Source organism: Canis aureus, chromosome 21, assembly GCF_053574225.1.
Source record: "Canis aureus isolate CA01 chromosome 21, VMU_Caureus_v.1.0, whole genome shotgun sequence".
Taxonomy (NCBI): Eukaryota; Metazoa; Chordata; class Mammalia; order Carnivora; family Canidae; genus Canis; species Canis aureus.
Window position 1 is genome coordinate 41,040,737 of NC_135631.1, and position 23,443 is coordinate 41,064,179.

Here is a 23,443-nt window from a genome sequence, read left to right on the forward strand (position 1 = left end):
TAAGCAAAATTAAAAGTTGGCCTAAGGCTGCTAAGTTCTGGAATAATTTTTATCCAACAATAATAACCAGACAGTCTTTGTTCTGCTCCCCACAACAACTATGTAAAACCTCCTCTATTCTGCAAGAAAGATGTGACCTCTATCTTTCCGAGACTACTACTATCTCCAAAAATCACTCATTTGATTCTTTCTTTGCCAGCCCTCTTACCTCTCTCCAGATTTCTTCTCTTCTGCCTAGAAATATGCTCAGGGTATCCTGTCTTAAAGTCAACTTTCCCTGTTCATATCTAACTGAACCTCACCCCCAACAAGCTAAAATGTTCTCTTCATTAACTGCTAAATTTTACAAACAATCTGCTATGAGTGCTCCAGTATACCTGTTCACCTCCAAGACCTATCACTGGCCCCAATTGATGGGGTCTCTAGGGCCACTCCCTGCAGGTAGTTCACTGGCCTTGTCTTAGCCTTCATCTCCCTAAGTCTCTGGCTTACCTGAATACTGCTATTTTTTTTTTAAGAATTTATTTATTTATTCATGAGAAGGACAGAGACAGAGAGAGGCAGAGACACAAGCAGAGGGAGAAGCAGGCTCTACGCAGGAAGCCTGATGCAGAACTCGATGCCGGGTCTCCAGGAGCACCGCCATGGGCTGAAGGCAGGGGCTAAACCGCTGAGCCACCCAGGGATCCCCTGAATACTGCTATAATTAAATCCTTCCTTCTTGAAAACTCTTCCTTTTATGCCTTAGACGTACCAGTCACGGAGAGAACTTTTCCATCTCACTATATTACTAATAGAGGAAAAAATTACTATTCCTCCAGAAGTCTGATGAGAGATTCAAGTTTAAAGGCTCACAAAAAAAAAAAAAAAAAAAAAAAGGCTCAGTGAATATAAGTGGTGCAGTGAAAAGAGCTTAGTAGCCTGAAAGGATCAATGAAAGTTGCAGAAGTAGGTAGAATGATTTTAATTAGCATATAAAGGGACAAAAGAGTAAAGCATAATCAAAATATGATAAAATTATAGTCAACCGAAACTTCTTTAAAAAAATAAACACTTTAAAACGAAAAGAAAAACAGTCTAGCAATTCCTCATGATATTTAAATATGGAGTTACAATAGGACCTAAAAACAATTCCACTCCTAGGTATATCCAAGAAAATGAAAACATGCCCACTCAAAAACTTATACACACACACACACACACACACACAAAGTATACACATAAACGCACGCCCATGCACACACTAGCATATTCCTAATAGCCAAAACAGAAACAACGAAATGTACATCAACTCATAAATGGACAAAATGTAATATAGCTGGAATACAGATTATAGTATAAAAAGGTATAAAATAATAATATATGCTGCAAAACGGATTAAAGTTAAAAAGATATCAAGTACACCAACCACAAAAGGCTACATGCTGTAGGATTCTGAAAGTAGATTTAGTGGTTGCCAAGGACTGGGAGAATGGAGACAAGGAGTGACTGCTAATGAACATATTTCTTTTTTGGGGTGATGAAAACATTCTGGAAGTAGACAGTGCTAATAGTTGCCCCATTTGTAAATATACTGAAAACCAATGAACAGTAGCCTCTAAAGTGGTAAATTTTACATTAAGTATTATCCACCCCCTTTCCAGCAGTTTCAATGAGCCACAGCCAACTGCAGTGTGGAAGCAGGGGATCAGATCCTCTTTCTGACATATCACCAGAAGATCGTCAGTGGAAACAATGGAAACAATGCCTACATCATTCCCCTCACTTCATCTCTTCGAGCAGGCATTTTTATCATCTCATTTCACCCCAAGAACAAAACAAGAAAATATTTTGAGAGAGAGAGAGAGAGAGAATGTAACTTTTATTACGGTATATGGTAATTGTTCTATTACTGTTGTTAATCCCTTTACCTGATTTATTTATAACAAAGTTTATTACAAGCACATATATATAGGAAAAAACATGTATATATAGGGTTTGGTAACTACGTGCAGCTTCAGGCATTCTTGGGGGTCTGGCAACTCAAATACCCTAGTGGAGGGCAGCCCAGGTGGCTCAGAGGTTTAGCGCCGCCTTCAGCCCAGGGTGTGATCCTAGAGACCCGGGATGGAGTTCCGTGTTGGGCTCCCTGCATGGAGCCTGCTTCTCCCTCTCTGTCTCTCTCTGTTTCTCATGAATAAATAAATAAAATCTTAAAAAAAAAAAAAAACCTAGTGGATGGGGGGGGGGAGCTGTGAATATTGTATTCAGTACAGATAATTGTTGAGAAAAAGAAACCCATCAAGTTTTCAAGTACTAATAGTCAGTACAAAGTAGAAAAAAGGAGAAAAAAATCTAAAACTCCTTTACTTCATTTCAATCTCTTCAATTCTAGGTTGAAACAGGATCTAGTACAGATAAATACGAAAATCATTCTACCCAATCCATTCTACCAATCCAGAATATCAGTGCTAAGAAGGAGAGGGATCAGACAGAATAAGGAATTCTTAAGAATACAGTTCTTTTTTATACTAGCCTCAAGAGGGAAATCAAAAATATAGGCAACTCTATTATAAACTTCAAAGTTGCTAATAAGAGACTAGACTGTAATCGTTCCCGCTACAAAAAGGAAATAATAATTATGTGACATGATAGAAGCGGTATCTAACACTAATGTGGTAATTATAGTGCAATATATAAATGTATCAAATCAACACCCAAACTTACACAATGTACATCGTACAACGTACAACGTATAATGTTATAGGTCAATTGTATCTTAGTAAAAATATATTTTTAAAAAGAGAGAAAATATATTATTCCAAAACTTGTCTTAACACTAGGTTACTAGGTTCTATTTGTAAATGTTTTAAATATTTTAATTTAGATCCCAAATAAGAATCAAACATGCCTGGGGCCCACCAAGATAAATAGTAGACAGCCCTGAAAAGCCAGAGTACAAGAAATGATGCATAAGAGTTTCAGTTTTTGGCCAAAGAAGGAAAGTAAAGGAAATTATGTTCCAGGAAGTTGGTAAGGGGACTGGGAGAGGATGAGACAGAGAAGTGGGCCATCACACTGTGGACTCTTTCTAAAAACAGACTCCTGGGCCCAGTGGTGTAGGCTGGCAGAGAGGGCTATGGGATGGCTTCAGGAACCATTCCCAGAAAGAGCACGGGGAGGTGTGGCGATACAGCAGAACAGGCTGACCCCTGCTGAACGAAGTGGACACAGGAGGCATTTGGGCAGGGCCCTGTCACTGCAGCTATCCCACCCAGTCCTGGTCTGGCACTGAGCACAGCGGGGCAGCCCCAGCAGCTTGGCCAACAGCAACCTGACTGAGCAGGGAGGAGGTCCTTGACAGACATCACATGGTGGCTCTGGCCCAGATGTCATGTCACACGCCTCTGGGGACGGGAAGACGCAAAAGGGCCAATTATGAAGGGGGCTAACAGGTTGGGACAGAACCACTGACATTTAGAATTCAATTAAGACTCCTCTATACCCCCAAATTGGAAATTTCCAGTTACACAACTGAATATGTGCAGGACCTTTTCATGGAGACAAAGAGAACTGCTGAGTGCTCAGTTCCTTGATCTGCTCCATGTCAAGTGGAATCCCAATCTCTGGCTGTTCTCCTACCCCCTTGACCGCTCTGTTTCTTTCAACTTGTTCTTTCTCCTCCTGTATTCCACTGGATCTCCCAAAGGTCTGTCAGTGAATAGCACCTTTGTATCTTTTTTATTCACTTAACATATCTTAACATGACTTGTTTTCCTATCAAATCTGTAGTACTTGTGTAAGGTTTGGGAATAGTCTATAAGAGCACCTCCACTTCTCCTAGAACTGCAGAGCTGAGCAGTCGCGCTGATACCAACTGTAAATCTGCAGGTTCCCAACACCAAGCTTAGCTGCAACAGTTAATAATCTGTAGGAAGAACTCACAGAACTCCCCAGTGGCTATTGATACTCATGATTACATTTCATCACAAACATAAGGGCCACAGATTAAAATCAATCAAGGGAAAAGACATATGAGGCAGGACCTAGGAGGGTCCCAAATGCAGAGCATCCAGGTGTCCTCTTCCAGTGGAGTTAAATCAAGAGTCAGATGTTTAATCAACTGAGCCACTAATGTGCCCTGGGCAGTGTTAAATTCTTTACTACACCATTTGCTAGCCACTCTTCTGAGCCCCAGATTCCTATTTCTAGCTGTCTTCTTGATATCTACACTAGTTTCTTTAAGCTAAAATGAATAAAGTCAAACTCCTCAAAATTTCCCCACCCATGATTTCATTGTTGCTGTTAATAGTGCCAAATCCACTTCTTTCCAATAAGGAATTGAGGCAGTTTATAAAACCATAATACAAGATACAAAATTAGAAGGAAATTGGGGCAAAGAAAAAAATAGTCCAGAAACAAAATAAAATAGAATAATGCTGCAGTGAAGTTAGGACACAGAATGCAATGCTGGAAATTCTTGCTCACGTGTTACAGGAGGGTTGCACATTTGGCTCTGAGTTTTTTAGTAGCCAAATAACGTCCTAAACAAAGAAAAAATGGCAAGCAGATTCAAAATTGAGTCTTTAAAAAAAAAAAAAAGGATGCCCAAAATGCACTGCTCTTCTTCTAGTCGCCCCACAGTTCAAGAGTTGGAAGATTCTCATCACTGTCATCTACATTCAGTCATTTGTCAAATGATTAAGACGCTTCCTCCATGGTGCTGCTAGCTTTTCTGACTTCTCCTTTATATATATGTATCTTCTCTCTCTGACCATTCAAGATTCACAAATTATTCTGTCTTAAATAAAGCCACTCCTTGCTCAAAATCTATAATGGTTCCTCATAGCTAAGTTTTCCTTTTTTAAACATTTCTCTTTTTTTTCTATTTACAAAGAAATATATGCTTAGTACAGAAAACCAAGAAAAATAAGACCAAGAGGTAAAACACACACACACACACACATACACACACACAGAATCCTATAATCCATACATAAGTAGGCATGGCAACTATTTTAAAAAATTGAAGTAAAATTTACATAAGATGGAAGTAAAAAATCTTATGTACACAATTCCCTGATACTTGACAAATGGATACACCCTAGTCAGTATGAAGAATATTACTCTAAAACCTCACTAAACTTCCCATGTTCCCTCTCCTAATTATGTTTTTTGTAAGCTATATATGTAAATCAATATTTTCTCCTAGTCTGAGCCTGGTCATTCCACTTTTAAAAGTGCCTTTTAATCTGCAAATACTTTATTTTGATGAAATCAAATTATTTTTTATTTTGTAGTTAATATGTCTTGCATGTTCTCTGAGACATCTTCCCTCACTGCAAGGTTGTGAAGATATCCTCCTACTTTTTTTCTTTTTATAAAGCTTTATACTTTTAGCTCTACATTTAAATCTATGATCCATCACAACCTGTAAAGATAGCTAAAAAAATATCTACACATTTGGGCACCTGGGTGGCTCAGTTGGTTAAGCATCTGCGCCTTTGGCTCAGGTCATGACCTTGGGATCCTGGGACCAAGCCCCAAGTTCTTGGTTTCCCCGCACAATGAGGAGTCTGATTCTCCCTCTGCCCCTTCCCCCTGCTCATGCGTATGCACTTTCTCTCTCAAATAAATATTTTAAAAATATCTACACACTTATTTGATGATCAGAAACAATCAAAGACGTCTACTCTTACCACTTCTACTCAACTTTATGCACAGACCAAGCAAGCAAGAAAAATAAAATGCATAAAGAATGTGAAGAAAACAAGTATCTGCCATGAAATGATAAATGACCTGTGCGCAGAGTATCTTAAGAAATCTACATACACACACATGAACTATTCTGTGTTTCTTCAAGGTTTTTTTCCCCCAACATATGTTAGGAGCTGGCGTTTTAAATTACTTCATGAAAAAATAAATAAATAAATAAATAAAATAAAAACAAAAAAAATAAATTACTTCATGTACAAATTTCTTATCTTCATCTTTATCCTCTACGTGATGCTCCCAAACTCCTCTTCAACCTAATCTATGCATCAGCTTTTAGCATGCCATGGGCTTGGAAAAGCAGGGCACTTAGCGCTTCCCAGAAATGCCAGTCCCAGCCTCCAGGACTGGGTCAAAGAAGAATCCTGCACCATCAATAAAGTCTTCCTCCCCACCCACCCCCGCCTTATAGTTAATTAACCACACAATAAAGGTGAAAAAGGCTATTTAAGTAGTTTTTTGATCTGGTCTCTTCAGTCACTACTCAGCCAGATTATTCTATTAAGTGCCATGGACAGGTTGGGAAGGCAAGACCAGTGAAGGCTCTGGCACTAACTAGCTTATATTTATTCTAGTGGCAAAGTTCTGAGCCTACAAACTCCTAGAGAATGGGGGCTGATTTCTCACTCACCTGTATAATCTCTGTAGTAAAACACAATACTTTATACATAGTAAACCTCAGAGAATTGAACTGTCATGCTAACTAAAGTTTAGTGATCATACCCTCGTCAGCAGCATTTCATAGTACCAGTGGGCCTATCAGGTGTCAGAATCTCCTCAGTCCCCATGAAAGAAATGCAATGAGGCCGCCTGCAATTAATTCAGAAGTATCTATTACTTTGTTCATAGAGATAAGCAATTTCTTATTAAGGCTTCAGGTAAGCCAAATTGAGCCAACAAATTTTAAAAATACATTCAACCAGGGTAGGATTAAGTATGTACACAAAATTAGTGGTTTTAAGGAAAATAACTGTGAATGAATAAAGATGATCTTTTTTATGTTAAAGAAAGGATGGGCAGCCCGGGTGGCTCGGCGGTTTAGCGCTGCCTTCAGCCCAGGGCCTGATCCTGGAGACCCGGGACCCACGTCTGGCTCCCTGCATGGAGCCTGCTTCTCCCTCTGCCTGTGTCTCTGCCTCTCTCTCTCTCTCTCTCTCTCTGTCTCTCATGAATAAATAAATTTTTTAAAAAATCTTTGAAAAAAAGGAAAAAAACAAATTAAAGACTACACTTCAATAAAATACAAGCTGTAAGACATTGGTTTCTAAGGCAGTCCCTATGTAAGGTATAGTGCTTTCTTATTTTAAGAAAAGCTGAAGCTATAAATGTTCTGTTCTAAGTCCTAGATTGTAGGGAGGGACAAGGCCAATGAAAACATATAACCACTAATCACCGACTTTACATTCTGAGCATTATTCATAGATGGAAAGGCAATTTGTGTGTAAGAGAGTCATTGGACGTTTTTCTAGTGTGTGAATATTTATACTGTTTATCCTATGTTTTGAAGAAGATATTGCTAAGTTTCATAAGAAAAAAATGGATGCCACTCAAATGGATAACAAATAAGACCTTCAGAGCATGATGGATAATTTTAAGAAGATCCAGGAAGAAATGAAAGATCTAGATTCTGACTTGTGTCCACCTCCTCACTCTGGACATGCCTTCCAAGACACAGAGCAAACATCAGTGCCATACGGCCCTTAGTTGTAGAGCTTAACACTAGAGGCAATTCCTTTATCCAACAAAAAAAATATTTGTTGCACTGTAGAGAGTACAAATGCAGTGGGGTTCAAAAATAGATAGCCCCTGAGTACAGGGAATCTCCCAGACTGAGGAGAAGCAGATCACAAATGAACACAAAAATAAATGTATAATTACACACCATGGTGACTACTGGGGGATGGGGGAGCTTTGGTAGAGACTACTGGGAGGTACAGAGCTTGGAAGGGCCTAATGAAGATGTGATTAATGGTTCAAAGAAGGCCTTTCTGAGGAAATGACACATGCTTACCAAGTCAGACCACAAAAGTGTTGAAATCGATATTTCCAGAAATAATACACACGATAAAATTGCACAAGGCGCCACCTTATTGAAGTGTGATTTAAGGGAGCCCAAAAAAAAAGCAACTCCAAGGAGACAGTCAATGCAGGCAGGATGGTACAACAAAACAATGTTCCTACCGTCACCACTAACCTAGTCCTTGTAGCAAATATGTGCTGATGGACAGAAAAATGTTTACCCATAAGGTAGTTCAAAGCAGCAAATTCCCCTTCCACAGTGCTTCTTCAGCCACCCAGTATGCAGTGAACGGAGCCACTTCTCAGGGCTAGCTTTGGAGCTTCAGATGCAAGGCACGTACCTTAGCCGAGCCTGATGAGGTTCTGAAATACTTGGGTGAGTCCGGGTCGTACTCGCTGGCGTCCCAACTCAAGATTTACAGTCCAGCTCAGGAACATCCACCATGCGCCCCTGGCCATTCTGAGGCAGGTGGTAGAGTCACGCTCTGAAAACCCTCCCTGCACCACAATCTCCCCACAGGAGGAGGTTCTACTCTAGCGAAGTGGCTTTATGCTCAAACTCACAAAGCGTGCACGTATTGCACAAGGGCCTCCCGGAAGTGTCTGTTCATTGGCTCACCCTGTGCCCGACCCTTGTTATCTCCTGGGCTTGGAAGTAGGAATCTGAACAAACTGCCCAGCCTGCTGCTACAGGCCTAACCCGAGACAACTGATCAGAGGTGACCCTGAAACGAGACAGGAAGAGAGAGAGGCCATGCTGACGCAGCTCTCTCCCCAGAGGCCAGGGAAACAAGCCCAACACAGTTAGGCAGCAAAGACCCCTCGGGGACCAGCATGAAGGGGGTGGCAGGAAAACACACATGGGAACAAACTTCAGAGGAGACCAAAGAACAAGAACAGGACACATGAAAATAAAATTCACATTTCTTCAGCACTTTCTATGTACAGGCAGCATGGCACATACTTCACACATCTGTCACATTTTCATCCTAATAAAATCTTAGGTGGTAATCTGTTATATTACACAGAGAGATGATATTATATCGTAGACAAAGGAAAGGAGCCTGTCTGAGGACACAGAACTGGGAAGCCAGATCTTGAACCCACGACTCTCAGGCACCAAAGACCATAATCCTCCTGGGTTTGGTGGAAGAGCAAAAAATAAGATGAGTAGGAACAAGCCAGCTGTGAAGAAAGAGAATGCACAGCCAAAGAGAAAGGAGCACTGAGGATGCTTTAGCAATATTAGAACTTTAAACAGCACCCTCCGTGCTCAAGTGGCTGAATGGGGAAAGACTTGTAAAGAGATAAAAAGGTTGGTTGGTCACGAATGATCCAGAAGGGCAGAGATCCAGATGCTTACCACAGCTATTGTGGGGTGCTCAGATTCCAGGTGACTTTGCTCACTCCACCCCGATGTACCTACTTCCTAAGGAGAACAAATATTTCTTTTGTGAAGAAATAAAACAGGTAGTGTGTTTTGTTAGTGGTGTTTTATTTTACTTTGTGAGTACTAAAGAGTAGCTGGTAGGGCAGAGATTCTCTAGGAATGAAGTTGAAGAAAACAGAAGTGACGGAGGACAAGACACCTCCTCAGACAACAGGAATCCCACCCCTAAACTGTAAGAGCCATCCCTCCCTTGCCCCCTGCCCGAAAAATTCAGTCCCAGTCACTAGACAGGGCGGGGTAAAAAGGATATCTGAGCACAGTGTGACTGGTGATTCATCATGTACAAGGAAATTAATCAAATAATTAAACATAATGAAGATAATGACAGTCTAGCCTCTTACTGTCAAAGAAAGAAACCCAAAAATACAGAAAGGGAAAAAACTGGGCTGAATCCCCTGGTATTAGGCTAGAATTAGAGATATCTGATTAAATTCACATATTTTAATATATACATAAGCAAAAGTAGAATTAAATATAAATACAGAAATACATATAAGAGGCCCCTGGGTGCTCAATTGGTTAAACGTTTGCCTTTGGCTCAGGTCATGACCCCAGTGTCCTGGGTTCCAGCCCCACTCAGGGCCCCTGCTCAGTGGGGAGCCTGCTTCACCTTCTCCCTCTACTGCTCCCCCTGCTTGTGCTCACGCTCCTTCTCTTTCTCTCTCTCTCTCTCCCCGTCAAATAAATATATAAAATCTTAGAAAAAAAAAAAAGAAAGAAATCTATATAAACATAAAGGGCTGTGCTAAGAAACCTAGAAGCACTGACACCCCAACAATGATAATCACACCTAATGCCCAGATCCTGTTTTCTAAATACTGTCCCCCACTAAAAGGAACCAGGCATCCTTGTAGAAAGAGCAGATTCCAGGGCTGGAGCAGGGAAAATACAAGATGAGTCAGGAACAGTTTACTGTACTTGCAAGTAAGAAAGTGTTCAAATGACAAGACATCTCAAAAGAACACAGAACCAATTTGAAGGAACTCCTAAAGGCCAAATTTGAGATAAGCCAAGCATCAAAACAATTAAGGGGAGTAACTGATTAGAAATCACTGAATAAAAAGGAAATCCATGAATGAGTCCATCTGAAATAGCCAGAAAGACAGGGAGATAGATGGGAGGGAGTGGTGGGAGACTGGAAGAGAAAGAAAGGAAAGGGGGAAGCAAACAAATTAGTTGGCAAGGGGATACTTATTTACAGTCTCAAAGAAGGAACTCTCAACAAAATACTTATTATGGGTGTGTGTGTGTGTGTGTGTGTGTGTGTGTGTGTAACTTCGCAAAACAGTGCCCTACCTGATAAAATAATGTGCAAAGAGAATACTTCTCACAGAGCAACACTTTTGTGATATTCCAAATCAAGAAACATGGGGGCACCTGCTGGGTTAGTCAGTAGAACGTGCCACTCTTATTCCCGGGGTTATAAATGGGAGACCCATCTTGGGTACAGAGATTACTTTAAATAAAACAAAACCTAGAAAATAAAACAGTTTACCAAACTAAGAAACAGTATACAAAATAACTGGCCTACAATCTTCAAAAATGTGGAAGTCACGGGGATCCCCGGATGGGTCAGTGGTTTGGCACCTGCCTTCGGCCCAGGGCATGATCCTGAAGACCCGGGATCTAGTCCTACATCGGGCTCCCAGCATGGAGCCTGCTTCTCCCTCTGCCTGTGTCTGTGCCCCTCCCCGCCTCAGATGAATAAATAAATGAAATCTTAATAATAATAATAATAATAATAATAATAAATGTCAAAGTCAAAAAAGCAAGAAAAGACTAAAGAACTATTCCAGGTTAAAGAAACAAGTGTTAACAAAGAAAAAAACAAGCCCAAACAAGTTATTGCCCCCCCCAAGATAGCAAACCAAGACTTAATTATAGTTTCAACCTACCCTAGGAATGTGACCTTTTAACAATCAACCAGAAGTTTCCTGATAAGCACAAGTGAGGTAATCTGCATGATAAAAATTCTGCCCCTCCCTCCCCCTCAAAGGAAGATATCCTGGCATGAAATAATCCCCTTCCCCAGCCCCTAGTAACTCCAAGCTCTCAGTTTTTACAACTCCCAGCAGCATCTCCACCTGCTAGATGCAGATGTTGTAGCATTTGTGAACTGCTTCATAAAGTCAATTAGATCTTCAAATCTACTAGGTTGAATTTTGTTTTTTAACACAAGAAAACAAAATGGAACATGATTCTGGGAAGGACTGGTCTCATATAAAGGACAATACTGGCAACTGGCAAAACCTGAATGGATGGTGAGGAATGAATGGCAGAATTGGAACAATGTTAACTTCTTGATCTTGATGGTTGTTCAGTGGTTACAAAGAAGAATGTATTTGATTGCAGGCAAAATATACTAAATAACTCAGGAGTGAATAAGCATCATGTTGGAAAGTTAAAGTCTATTCTTGGCTGGAGGGTGGGGGTGGGGCACAGTTCTTGTCCCACACATTCCCAATCAGTTCCACAGACTCCTTGAATGCATTTATGTCAGCTACCTTAGACAAACGGTTTTGATCTATATACAAAAGTCACGGAGTAAGGCATCTGTTACATGGACCAGAAGCCAGGAATGAGAGAATGAGAGAGAGAGAGAGAGAGAGAGAGAGAGGACAAACCTGACATTCTCTCACATGCTATATAGTCAGGCTGACTTTAATACTCTTAGATGTTTAAGTTCAATAAATGTTACCTAAAATCAGCCCTGACTGTGAAATTCTTCCTTCATAGCCTTTATTTCGGTCTGGGGTATCCACTGTGCTGTTCTACAGAAATGGTAAAGGGATAAATAAGAGGACTGGTTATATCTCCTGACCCACATACTGAAGAACCAGATGTGAGGCAAAGAATCCTCATTCTGTCATGGTGGTACCCATGTGAAGAGAGAACAGAGGGCTAGCTGAGAGCAAAGCACAAGCTGATACCCCACAAATGACACTACCGCCCCCCCCCCCCCCCACGTGGGATATGTGTGACATTCCTCGGGCACTCCTGGCTGCCCTAAAGCTAAGGGAAAGGAAAAACTATAGTTAATTCATAGATTATAGTCCTTCAGTTTATAAAATGTCTTAGTGATTCACAAGAAAACATTCTTATCAATAACCTAACTTCCAGAAAGAAACTCCCAATTATCTTAATGTTAATGCTTTACTAGAGGGAAAAACAACCTTAACAACCTTAACTTGACAATGGCAAGGCCTCCAGTATGTGCTAGGTCCTCTTTAGAATGCAAAAAATCTTTTGAAAACCTCCCTCTCCCTATTGCCCCCAACTCCCAAGTATATAATCAGCCACCCTTAACCACCCTGGGACAGCAGCTCTTCCTGCTCCTGGGCCCTATCTCTGTTCTTTAATAAAACCACCATTTTGCACCAAAGACATCTAAAGAATTCTTTCTTGGTCATTGGTCCCGTTCTCACCCCACCAAACCTCACCTATATTCCAAAACTACATCACATGTGCTAGAAAGAACTGTTCCTACAGACCAACCTAATGCTTTGGCCTAAGCAGTAAAATAGAAAGACAACTGTCTGCATCTCCTGTTCATACAACGTCATTTCTGAACCAAGAAATGCCGAGTAAGAGGGAGGCTGTAAAACCTCTTCTCTTCACCTTTCCACAGACTCTGTTATGTTCCATATTAAATGGCAAGGAGCTTTAGAGTCATAATCACTCCTCATACAAAAGATCTACAGTTCTTTTTCTTTTTTTTTTTTTTTTTATTTTTTATTGTTTCATTTATTTATGATAGTCACAGAGAGAGAGAGAGAGAGAGAGAGAGGCAGAGACACAGGCAGAGGGAGAAGCAAGCTCCATGCACCGGGAGCCTGACGTGGGATTCGATCCCAGGTCTCCAGGATCGCGCCCTGGGCCAAAGGCAGGCGCTAAACCGCTGCGCCACCCAGGGATCCCTACAGTTCTTTTTCTAAAGAAAACATGGATTCCATGCACAGAAACCCACATCTATGGAACAATCTGGTTAGAGTGGAAGTTCTTTCTTAAATTTTTTACAGCAGAACATAAATTTTCTCTTCCACCTAATAGGTAACTAAAAAGTACAATGTTCCATAACCAGTACACGAATGGCTTGCAATCACTGGATAAGTTCATACAAGACACTAAAGAGCCAGACACTCACTAATGCTCTACGGCCTGAACCGTATCCATCTTCTACCATCGGTTATTATTCTGTATAGAATCTGATTTACCTTTAACTTCATCTGTAGCAAATCAGTGTTTCATCAATTGTTCAGAAGCTCAGACTACTGGACTATGATTATTTTCTCTTAGAATGAAACTCCAAATGAGTAAGTTAAGTAAAAAGAGGAGTCAAATGGACCCAGCAACTTCCCTTCCTCCTACATTCATCTGGTCTACACACAGAGTCTGGATCACTCTGTTTTCAATATTCATTATACAACGTGGTGCCTTGTAGGAGTGTAACTCTATGTTCTTGAGCTTTAGGAAGCATCAATACAGGAACACTTCACTTCAGTGGATTTCTGTGTCTTCTGAGAAATCACAGCTAAAAACATAATCCACTGTGTCACACAATGGCATAACCCACAGAATGTCTTTTTCATTGAGCACAATGCCAGGAAAAAGCCTGTCTCTGTAAACAAATGAGCAGGCTTTCTTTCCACGGACAATAAATACTATGAAACTCTACGCTATACAGAGAAAGGACTGGTTCCTTGTTAGTCTTAGCAGCCTGAAAACTTAAAGTCAAATGTCTTACACAACAGCTACATTGGCTCACATCAGGAGCCTGGGACCTTCAAGTCTATGCTCTTCGTAGATGGCTTATTATGTTTTTATCTTTAATTGTTCTGTTGTTGTTTTTTTTTTTTAAGATTTTTATTTATTTATTCATGAAAGACACATAGAGACAGACAGAGAGAGAGAGGCAGAGACACAGGCAGAGGGAGAAGCAGGCTCCATGCAGGGAGCCTGACAGGGGACTCCAGGATCAGGCCCTGGGCTGAAGGCAAGTGCTTAACCTCTGAGCTACCCAGAGATCCCCATGTTCTGTTTTATATTATCTTTAATTCCATTAGACTTAAATCCTCTGTAAAGTACCCAGAGTATGTACATACATATTTTCTATCTCTTACAGTTTTCCTTCTGAAATCTCTTACATTTTTGGGTATCATTCTATATTTAATGGCCTAGAAATTAAAAATGATACTGACGCCAAGAGGTTAACTGAATAAAGACCAAACAATCTGCATGGTTAACTTCCCAGACACCAGTAAATGGGCTCCGGCCCCATGGCTCCGGCCCAGCGGTGCTCGCACATCACCTTTGCAGTAGTCGGCAGGGTCCTCCTGCTCCTCATCGTCAGATCCCAGGATCTCCTCCTCTGGCTCTGGGGGTGTGGGGTCCGGCAGAGGCGGTGGCGGTGGCGGAGGTGGTGGTGGAGGAACTAAGGGAGCTTTCTGCTGAGGCTCCGGCCTGAAACAGTGGAAGGAAAATTCCTATTTACTTAGAAGCCAATCTTGCATCATGGACACACACGAGCGTTTTTTGATACAAGAGAAAAATAAAGCTGGTCACACACTAAAGAAGGAATGCTGATTAATGTCACTTTGTCATTTTAGCTGAATTCAAGTGATGTTTCAACATACAGGTCAGGAGGAAAAAGTTATACTTTGTAGACGCGTTTTCACTCAGAGATTCAGTATTTCTTAAGTCCTGACAATATTATGAAATATAAGTGAAATATGAAGAGTACTCACCCTGCCCCCCATGATACACAGCCTTATTAACTAGTTAGAACACATCCCACAGAGATTATAAAAAGACAGATGGAAGCAGCCCTGAACTTAAAACAGGACTTATTTTGGACTTGTTTTTATTATTTTAAAATTAAATTCTATAGAGATAGTAAGAATGTGGCTAGGTTTCCTGGATGACTCCTAAAAGATGACTAATATATGCTGTAGCTGACACACAGTTATTTTCAGTAAAGAACTCAGTCATCTATCAACCTCGCTCATCAAGAACACTACCCCCAAACTAGAAATGAAAAAGAAAGCAGCCACTGTCTATCGCATATAGTATAGTCTGTATACATTAATGCAAGGTTTGCAAGGGTGCAAAATGGTCATTTCTAATTGTCACACAAAGGCTACATGATGTTTAAGTATGCTCTTTTACAAAAGATGAGAAAACCTGTAATACAAAAAAAAAAATTTTTTTTTTAAGCTTGAGAGATTACAGATGTAAACCTTTCAGGTACCTAGAAACTCAGGGGCATACTGAATACATGTACTTATTAAATAAGTAAAGCATTCATAAAGCACCTCTATAAAATCAAGCTTTCACTTATTCTAAAAAATCTAACTGCTATTTCTGACTGTGTCCTTCTGGGGAAACTTGAAGCCTTGGTTACAACTCAGGCACAAAAAGCACATCTCTCCTTTAAACAATAAGCTGCCCTTAGTAGCAATGGGACCAGCACTGCTGTCCAGAGCTGTGTGGGTAGGAAATGGGAAGGGTCCAGACACCCCACAGAATATAGAGGTGTTCCCTGGACAGACTTTCAAGAGGGTGAGCGGGACTCTCTAGTCTGGGGAGCAAGGGGAATCCCACAAGGACGAAAGGGATAGCCAACTGCTCTTGGTTTTGGCCTGTCCAGTACCCATGATTCTCCTTTAAAAGCACCTCTGAGACACTGCTACTCTCGCACAATGGAAAGCTGGTTCCAGGTCCGCTCTGCTCACTGTAGTACAGCCTAGGGCACACAGAGCCAAAGCTCACCCAAGAGCCCCGGTACCTCCAGGTCAGCGGTCACAGAGAGAAAATTGATCTGCAGCTGCCAGTGAGAGGCAGGGCCAGCAGAGCCACCCTGACCGCTGCCCCCGTCCCTGACTAGAAGCCAGACCTCTAGATTCCTGCCAAATCGAAGATCCTCCAAATAGCATTTACTATATTGCCTCTAGCCAAAGTTAGCTAGAGTTCACATACGTGGTTTGCCACCAAAACTCAAACTGCCACAGGTCACAAAAGGGGGCAGGGATGGAAGGCAGCAGAAACACCAGCATCGTGGGGAAGGAGCAGGGGTCACAGCCCACGGGTGACCTTAAAGGCGAGCACCGGCAGGTATGAAAATCATTGGCAGAACAACTGAAGAACACTTAAATACTGAAATGACTTGGGTTGACTTCTACTTGCTAGAATTTAGTTAGAGGCAAAGTCACAGCCCCTTGGGTGATGACATTGGAGCATGGTAGTGATGGCATTCCGAGCTAAGCACTGCTCCTGGTGGAGCACTGGAAGGGAATACTCACCACCCAACACCCACATCACTGTCAGAATACATCCAAAAATACATCCAACAGACCTTATGGAAGTTTAATAATCTTTCTGGCAGCCTTGCAAATGCTCCTTCTCTTTTTCACACACATGCCTTTACTACAAGTAGAATGCTGCTGGACAAAAGCGAGGCCTGAAGAAGGGGAGGCAGCAGGACGGCACAGCGGGAAAGGAAGGCCAGCAAGACACGGTCTTATGCGCCCCACTCATTCTTCAGGGCAGCGTGCGACACCTCCCTAGTGGACAAATCTCGGTCAGAAAGGCTTTGAAAGTTGGCTCTTTCTTCCTTAGACATTTTATATGAAAAAATGGGGAGATTCTCCGCATCTAAAAGAAAACCCATCCTATTCCCTACAGAAACTAGTAACAACTAATGAACCGAGGCGGCGAGGATCTTGTTCTTCCAGTGCCACGCTCTACTGTGCCCTGCACCACCGCCGTCTGGGCCGGGTAATTCGCCGTAGCAGGGGCTGTTTTCTATTCCGTAGGATGTTACCAGCAGCCCTGGCCTCAAGCCACTAACGTCAGTAAGTCTCCTCCTCCACCCCCAGTTGTGGCCATCAAAACTATGTTCAGACATAAACAACTCCCCTGGGGACAAAGTCATGCCCGTTTGAGAACCACTGCTCTCATGGTATTTTCTGTATTTAGCTTTATCTCTATAGAGTAGATTGTAACAAGGGAAAAGAAATTCTAATTTTCATGACCCCATTTTCTCTCTTTTGAGAGGCTCAAATACCTTCATCATAATGTCTTTCTTTTAATGACTCTTAACTAATTTGGTGAGCTGCCCTTATCACTTGACAAAATTCTCAGACCCTCTGGTCTCAATGAGCAGGTCCTGCTCACCTTTCCAATGAGGGCACAATGAACAGGCAGGCCGAAAACCCCCCCAAAGCCAGTTAGGTCTCATGTGTAAGGGAGGAGTCGGGAGTACCTTGAAGTATAAAGGAGGTTGAGTAATGCTGACATAATATTTCACCTGGCTATCCTATCAAAACATCTAGGACTATGATGTCTAATCAGTAGCCACCGGCCACATGCGGGTACCTGAAATGTAACTAATCCAAATCAAGATAAGTGTAAAACACATAGTAGATTTCCAAGATTTCATACAAAAAATGTAAAGTATCTTAATAATTTTACATTTATTACATATTAAAACAATAATGCTTGGGATAAAATGAGATAAATTACTAAACTCACCCGATTATTTTACTTTTTTAAATGTGCCTACCAGAACACTTCAAATTACAAATGAGGCTCACATGATATTTCTCCCGGACAGCACTACTCTAGACCCTTCAGATCACCAATACCAGAGGACATTCCTGGTCACCCAATAACTATGGTTTTTCTCCTGCCTCACATCAATTATCGCCAATACATCATAATAAGGCTCAGAACAATGCTATAGTGCCAATCATGATTTTTTTTCATCCCATCCATCCTTGTTACTGCTTACTACACAGTAGAAACACAGATAAATTTGCCTTAAGGCAACTGTATGGACGAGGCCACACCATCTTTAAGGCTGGCTTCCTCAAAGTGGTTTCTCATGGCTTCTAACAAGTATTACAAAGCCTGATGAAATCTCAACTATTTAACAGATCCAGAGGTGGCAGTTTGTATCAACAAATACATACTCATGAAATATATCAACAGATTTTTAAAAACATCTTTTCATCAACCCTAATGAAAACCATCAACAAGTTATTTCATATAAGAATTACTAGAAAAGCACTTAAGAACCCATGCAGGGAACTCATAAATATTTTCAACAAGGGTGTCAACACAATTAAAAGAACAATATTTCCAAAAAATGGTACTGGGACAAATGGTTATCTAGTATGCAACAAAATAAAGCTATAACTCTACACATACACAAACATTAATTCAAAATGGATCAAAGACTTAAATGAAGAAACTAGAACTATAAAACTAGGAGGAAAAAAATGTAAGTAAATCTTCATTACTCTAGGCTAGGCAATGTTTCTTAGATATAACACTAAAAGCATATGCAATAAAAGAAAAAGTGAACTTGGGCAGCCCCGGTGGCTCAGCAGTTTAGCGCCACCTTCGGCCCAGGGCGTGATCCTGGAGACCTGGTATGGAGTCCCAAGGTCTGGCTCCCTGCACAGAGCCTGCTTCTCCCTCTGCCTGTGTCTCTGACTCTCAAATAAACAAACAAACAAACCAACAAACAGATAATAACAAGTAATGTGGAGAATGAAGAAATTAGAACCTGAATTTGTAGCAGGAATGTTACGTTGTCCAGCAGCTTTGCAGTCTGGCAGTTCCCAAAAAGGTTGAATTTAGAATCACTATGGAACCCAACAATTCCACTTCCAGGTACATACCCAAAAGAAATGAAAACATATATCTCCCCAAAATCTTGTGCAACAATATTCAAAGCATTATTCATGATAGACAAAAAATGTGCATCAACTGATAAATGAATAAAATAAAACGTGTATAAATAAAATGTAATATTAAGGAATAAAAAGAAACAAAGTAAAAGAAAAAAAGTAGTAACACATGCTACAACATGGGTGACCCTTGAAAACATTATGCTAAATGAAAAATACCAGGCACAAAAGACCATGTTATAGGATTCCATTTTACATAAAAATGTCCAGACTGGGGCGCCTGGGTAGCTCAGTGGTTGAGCATCTGCCTTTGGCTGAGGGCGTGATCCCAGAGTCCTGAGATGGAGTCCCACATCAGGCTCCCTGCAGGGAGTCTGCTTCTCCCTCTGCCCATGTCTCTGCCTTTCTCTCTCTCTGTCTCTCACGAATAAATAAGATCTTTAAATAAATAAATAAATAAATAAATAAATAAATAAATAAATAAATAAATAGACCAGGCAAATGTATAGAGAACAGAGTAAATTAGTGGTTGCTGAGGGCTTGCAGTAGAGGAAAGACAAAAGGAGGGGAATGGGGATTAACTGTTAACAGGTATGGAGCAGCTTCAAAAAGCTACTTTTTAAAAAGCAAAAGCTTACAAAAGTATATCTTTTTTTTTTTTAATTTTTATTTATTTATGATAGTCACACACAGAGAGAGAGAGAGGCAGAGACACAGGCAGAGGGAGAAGCAGGCTCCATGCACCGGGAGCCCGACGTGGGATTCGATCCCGGGTCTCCAGGATCGCGCCCTGGGCCAAAGGCAGGCGCCAAACCGCTGCGCCATCCAGGGATCCCAAGTATATCTTTTTAATATCAACTTTCTTTTTAGTATCAACTTTAGAAAGTATGTGCCTCTAGGAAAAGTAAGAAATAACCTATATTTAGATTTAGAAAATCTGCACACATGTTCTCCTTCACAACTGCCCCAGCCACCTTTACAGTAGGAAGTAATAGGTAGTTCTGTAAACTAATTTAAAGAACATGTTCTCATGTGAGATAAACAAGGCACCACCTCAACAACTAGAGTAAAATTTTAGAAACAAAATCCCAACTAGTCATTTATATTTTTCACAAAGAATTATAATCATTTTGCCCTACAAAGGACACAACTAAATATTCACAGTACTCCAAATAGGACAATTGTAAAAATGCAGCTTAAAAAACAAAATATTTTCTTTAAATATAATACTAAGATGATTTTACCATGCTTATCTACTGCATATTGTATTTTTCATGTACATTTACTCTATCACAAAAGGGAAGAAAACTGAACCCTAGCAAGATGCATGCATCATCTGCTCTACTGTCATGGCAACCAGATGGGAGTTCCGACTTCCTTCCAGCTGCTATTTCTTTTGAGCAGAGAAAAGGACAAGTAAACTTCACATTTGGCAGGAAAAGAAGTCCTTTCCTTTATTATCAACCTAAATGGCAACTGACACTAATTTTAAGAAATTAATTCATTCAATTCATCTGGAACTAAAATATAGAGAAAAAGAAGTTCCAAATGAATTTCTCCTAGGAACATTCAATAAAGTCAAATTTTGTTTTCTTTCTTCTCTATGTCCACCACCTGATCTAAAACTCACTCTCTTCTTCCCTCCCTATCTCCCTCCCTCCTCCTTATTCTTTTTTTTTTTTAAGATTTTATTTATTCATGAGAGACACAGAGAGGGGGGTGGGGCGCCAGAGACATAGGCAGAAGGAGAAGCGACTCCCGCAGACTCCCTGCGTGAGTCGGACGTGGGACTCAACCCCAGGACTCCAGGATCACAGCCTGGGCCCGAGGCAGGTGCTAAACCACTGGGCCACCCAGGCGTCCCCTTACTCTCCCATTCTTGATGGTAAATTATTAGCCAGAGAAATATGCAGTCTGCCACTTCTGCTTAAGGACAGAATTAATCAATACATACTTCTCTCAAAATAGCCTACCCAAAAAGCATTCCTATAAGACTGGTAAAGCCGCACGGCTAAAGGGACAAAACCCATAATGATTTCATGTATTCCTCCCTAATGAAAAAACTTCCAAACTTTGGGTAAATCAAACCTGAATGTTAAGTGTCTGCTGTGGTAGGCCAACTTCTAAAACTGAGTCCCAGTGAGCCTCAGCCTTCTGTAATTCCCTATTCCTCTGAATATGGGTAGATCCCATGAACAAGATACCACTTTCAACATTATATTTATTATGTTACAAGGCAACTAGGCAGCTATGCTGGGTGGGCTTGACCTAATTACATGAGCTTTTTAAAACTCTACTTTTTAAAAGAGTTTTCTCTGGCTGGTTACAGAAGTCAAAGAGACATGCTCCAGCTGGTCGAGAAGTAAGCACACAACCATGTTGTGAACTGGCCATCAGGTCCACATACCAAGGAATTTCAAGTGACCTCTGGGAGTGAGCTCAGTGCCCAGCCAGCAGCTAGAAGGACTAACGAGGAGTTCAATGCAAGTGAGTTCTGCCAATGACCAGTGATCTTGGAAGAGTGCTCTGAGCCCCAACAGAGAACCGTAGTCTTGGCCAACAGCTTGATTTCAGTCCAGTGAGAATCCAGCCATGCTGTGCAGCCCTAATTTCTGACCTACAGAACTATGAGCTAATAAATGCGTATTGTTTTAGGCTACTAAGTGTGTGGTAATTTGTAACACAGCAATAGAAAATGAATAATGAAGGGATCCCTGGGTGGCGCAGCGGTTTGGCGCCTGCCTTTGGCCCAGGGCGCGATCCTGGAGACCCGGGATCGAATCCCACATCGGGCTCCCGGTACATGGAGCCTGCTTCTCCCTCTGCCTGTGTCTCTGCCTCTCTCTCTCTCTCTCTGTGACTATCATAAACAAATAAAAATTAAAAAAAAAAATAAAATAAAAACTTAAAAAAAAAAAGAAAATGAATAATGAATACAGCTGCCAAGTAAGTTCTCAGTAAGAGAGCAGTCCACGTGAATTTATCAGATTTTGGCCACAACAGTGAGGCCTGGGTTTTTTTAAATAATTAAAATAGCCAGTGGAATTAAGCTGAGTATTCAAGAATGGAAATCAATTCTTTTTTGGGCATAGACAGGTAAAACAAAAAACAAAATGTATGCCCCAAATTCAAACAGAAACAGTCATAATTCCAAGCCAGAACGTTTAGACCTTATTTTCTAAGACTACATTGTTTCTAGAATATGGGGCACAATCAACTAAAAGTTGATGATGATATAAGTAAATAGACCTGCTTCCCAAATTATCAACATTTTAGATAAGAAAGGAGTTAACTGTTTAATCACCTCACAACATATATATGACAGAGCTACATACTTCTTATGCCACTGGTACCGTGAATATTTTATAATACATTTGTGAGACCTGGGGGAAATCTGAAGTGGAAAAAGAAAGACTTTTCTTTTTTTCTTAAACTTGGAAATGTTTAAGCCAGAGTTCAGAGGCATCTAAAGAGACATCTACTGATTCCACAAACAGAACAGCATCTAGAAAGTTTCCAGGGAGCCCAGCATTGAGGGATACACAGTCTTGCAAAAAGGGGAAAAATGCAGGTCAACATGAATACATGAGCACTAGCAACAGCTCTACAGGTATTGTTACGGAAGAGGAGATGGCAGAGAGCTGGGCCAGAAACTTCTGCATACTGGGAGTGATCTTAAGAGACTAACACGATGAGGAATGGATGGTGGGAGTAGCAGATAGGGAGGAAGCCCAAGGCCCAGGCAACAAGGTGACTGGAAGCACAAAGGCATAAAAGAGTCTTGGCTGTGGTGTGGCTGGAGACAGGAAAGAGGTTCTGCTGCAATCAGCTCACAAAGGAAGGCCCCACAGCACTGCTCCAAGGAGTCTGGGCTCTATCCTTACAGCAAGTAGGAGACGCTGAAATGTAAGAGATTTGCTTTATGCAAAGAACTGGCATGTGGAATGGGTAGAAAAGATAAAAGCAGGAAGCAAGTAGTGAGGAGACCAGAGATGAAATGATAAAACCATAAACTTAGAACTTGGTAATTCAATTGCTGGAGGTGGGTCTTTCCTTCCTAGGTTTCTGGTAGTAACATAATGTTACCATTAATTTGGATGGAGAACAGAGCCAGAAGGAGGACGAAGGGCTTTCAGAGAAAACTTACTTCTCTTTTAGTTTATCTCAGTTTGAGAGGACTATGGGACGCCCAGCAGTGTAGGAATACAGTGGGTTGCTTGGTGTGTAGAATCTATAGCTAAAAAATCAAGATTTGGGCTGTAAATAGAAGTAGAGGTCATGAGCAAGCAGATGGTAGCTACAGCCTTTTCAAGCACATGAGAATACCAAGGAGAAATGAACAAAAAAGCACCCAAGGCAGAGCACCAGTTAATAATCCATAGCAATAACCATAATATAATCGCCAATATAAATCCCATGTATTTTACATACATTTTTAAAGAATATACATATGTATAAAAACCTCCTATAAACCTACCTTTAAAAAAAATAAATAAACCTACCTTTTACATTAAGATGAGCTATACACTAA

General features: G+C 40.9%; 1 protein-coding gene across 22 annotated transcripts in view; it reads right to left on the bottom strand.

Annotated features, from left to right (window-relative positions):
- SRPK2 (SRSF protein kinase 2) overlaps positions 1-23,443 on the bottom strand; it is a 266,464-nt gene that overhangs the window by 82,699 nt on the left and 160,322 nt on the right. For all 22 annotated transcript variants that reach the window (XR_013360362.1, XR_013360360.1, XR_013360359.1 and 19 more), the window contains one exon: positions 14,529-14,680. Coding sequence is in view for 18 of the 22 variants with exons in the window: in XM_077863989.1 (XP_077720115.1) it covers positions 14,529-14,680 (152 nt within the window). In the remaining 4 variants the exon portion in view is untranslated. The remainder of the gene's footprint in view (positions 1-14,528; positions 14,681-23,443) is intronic.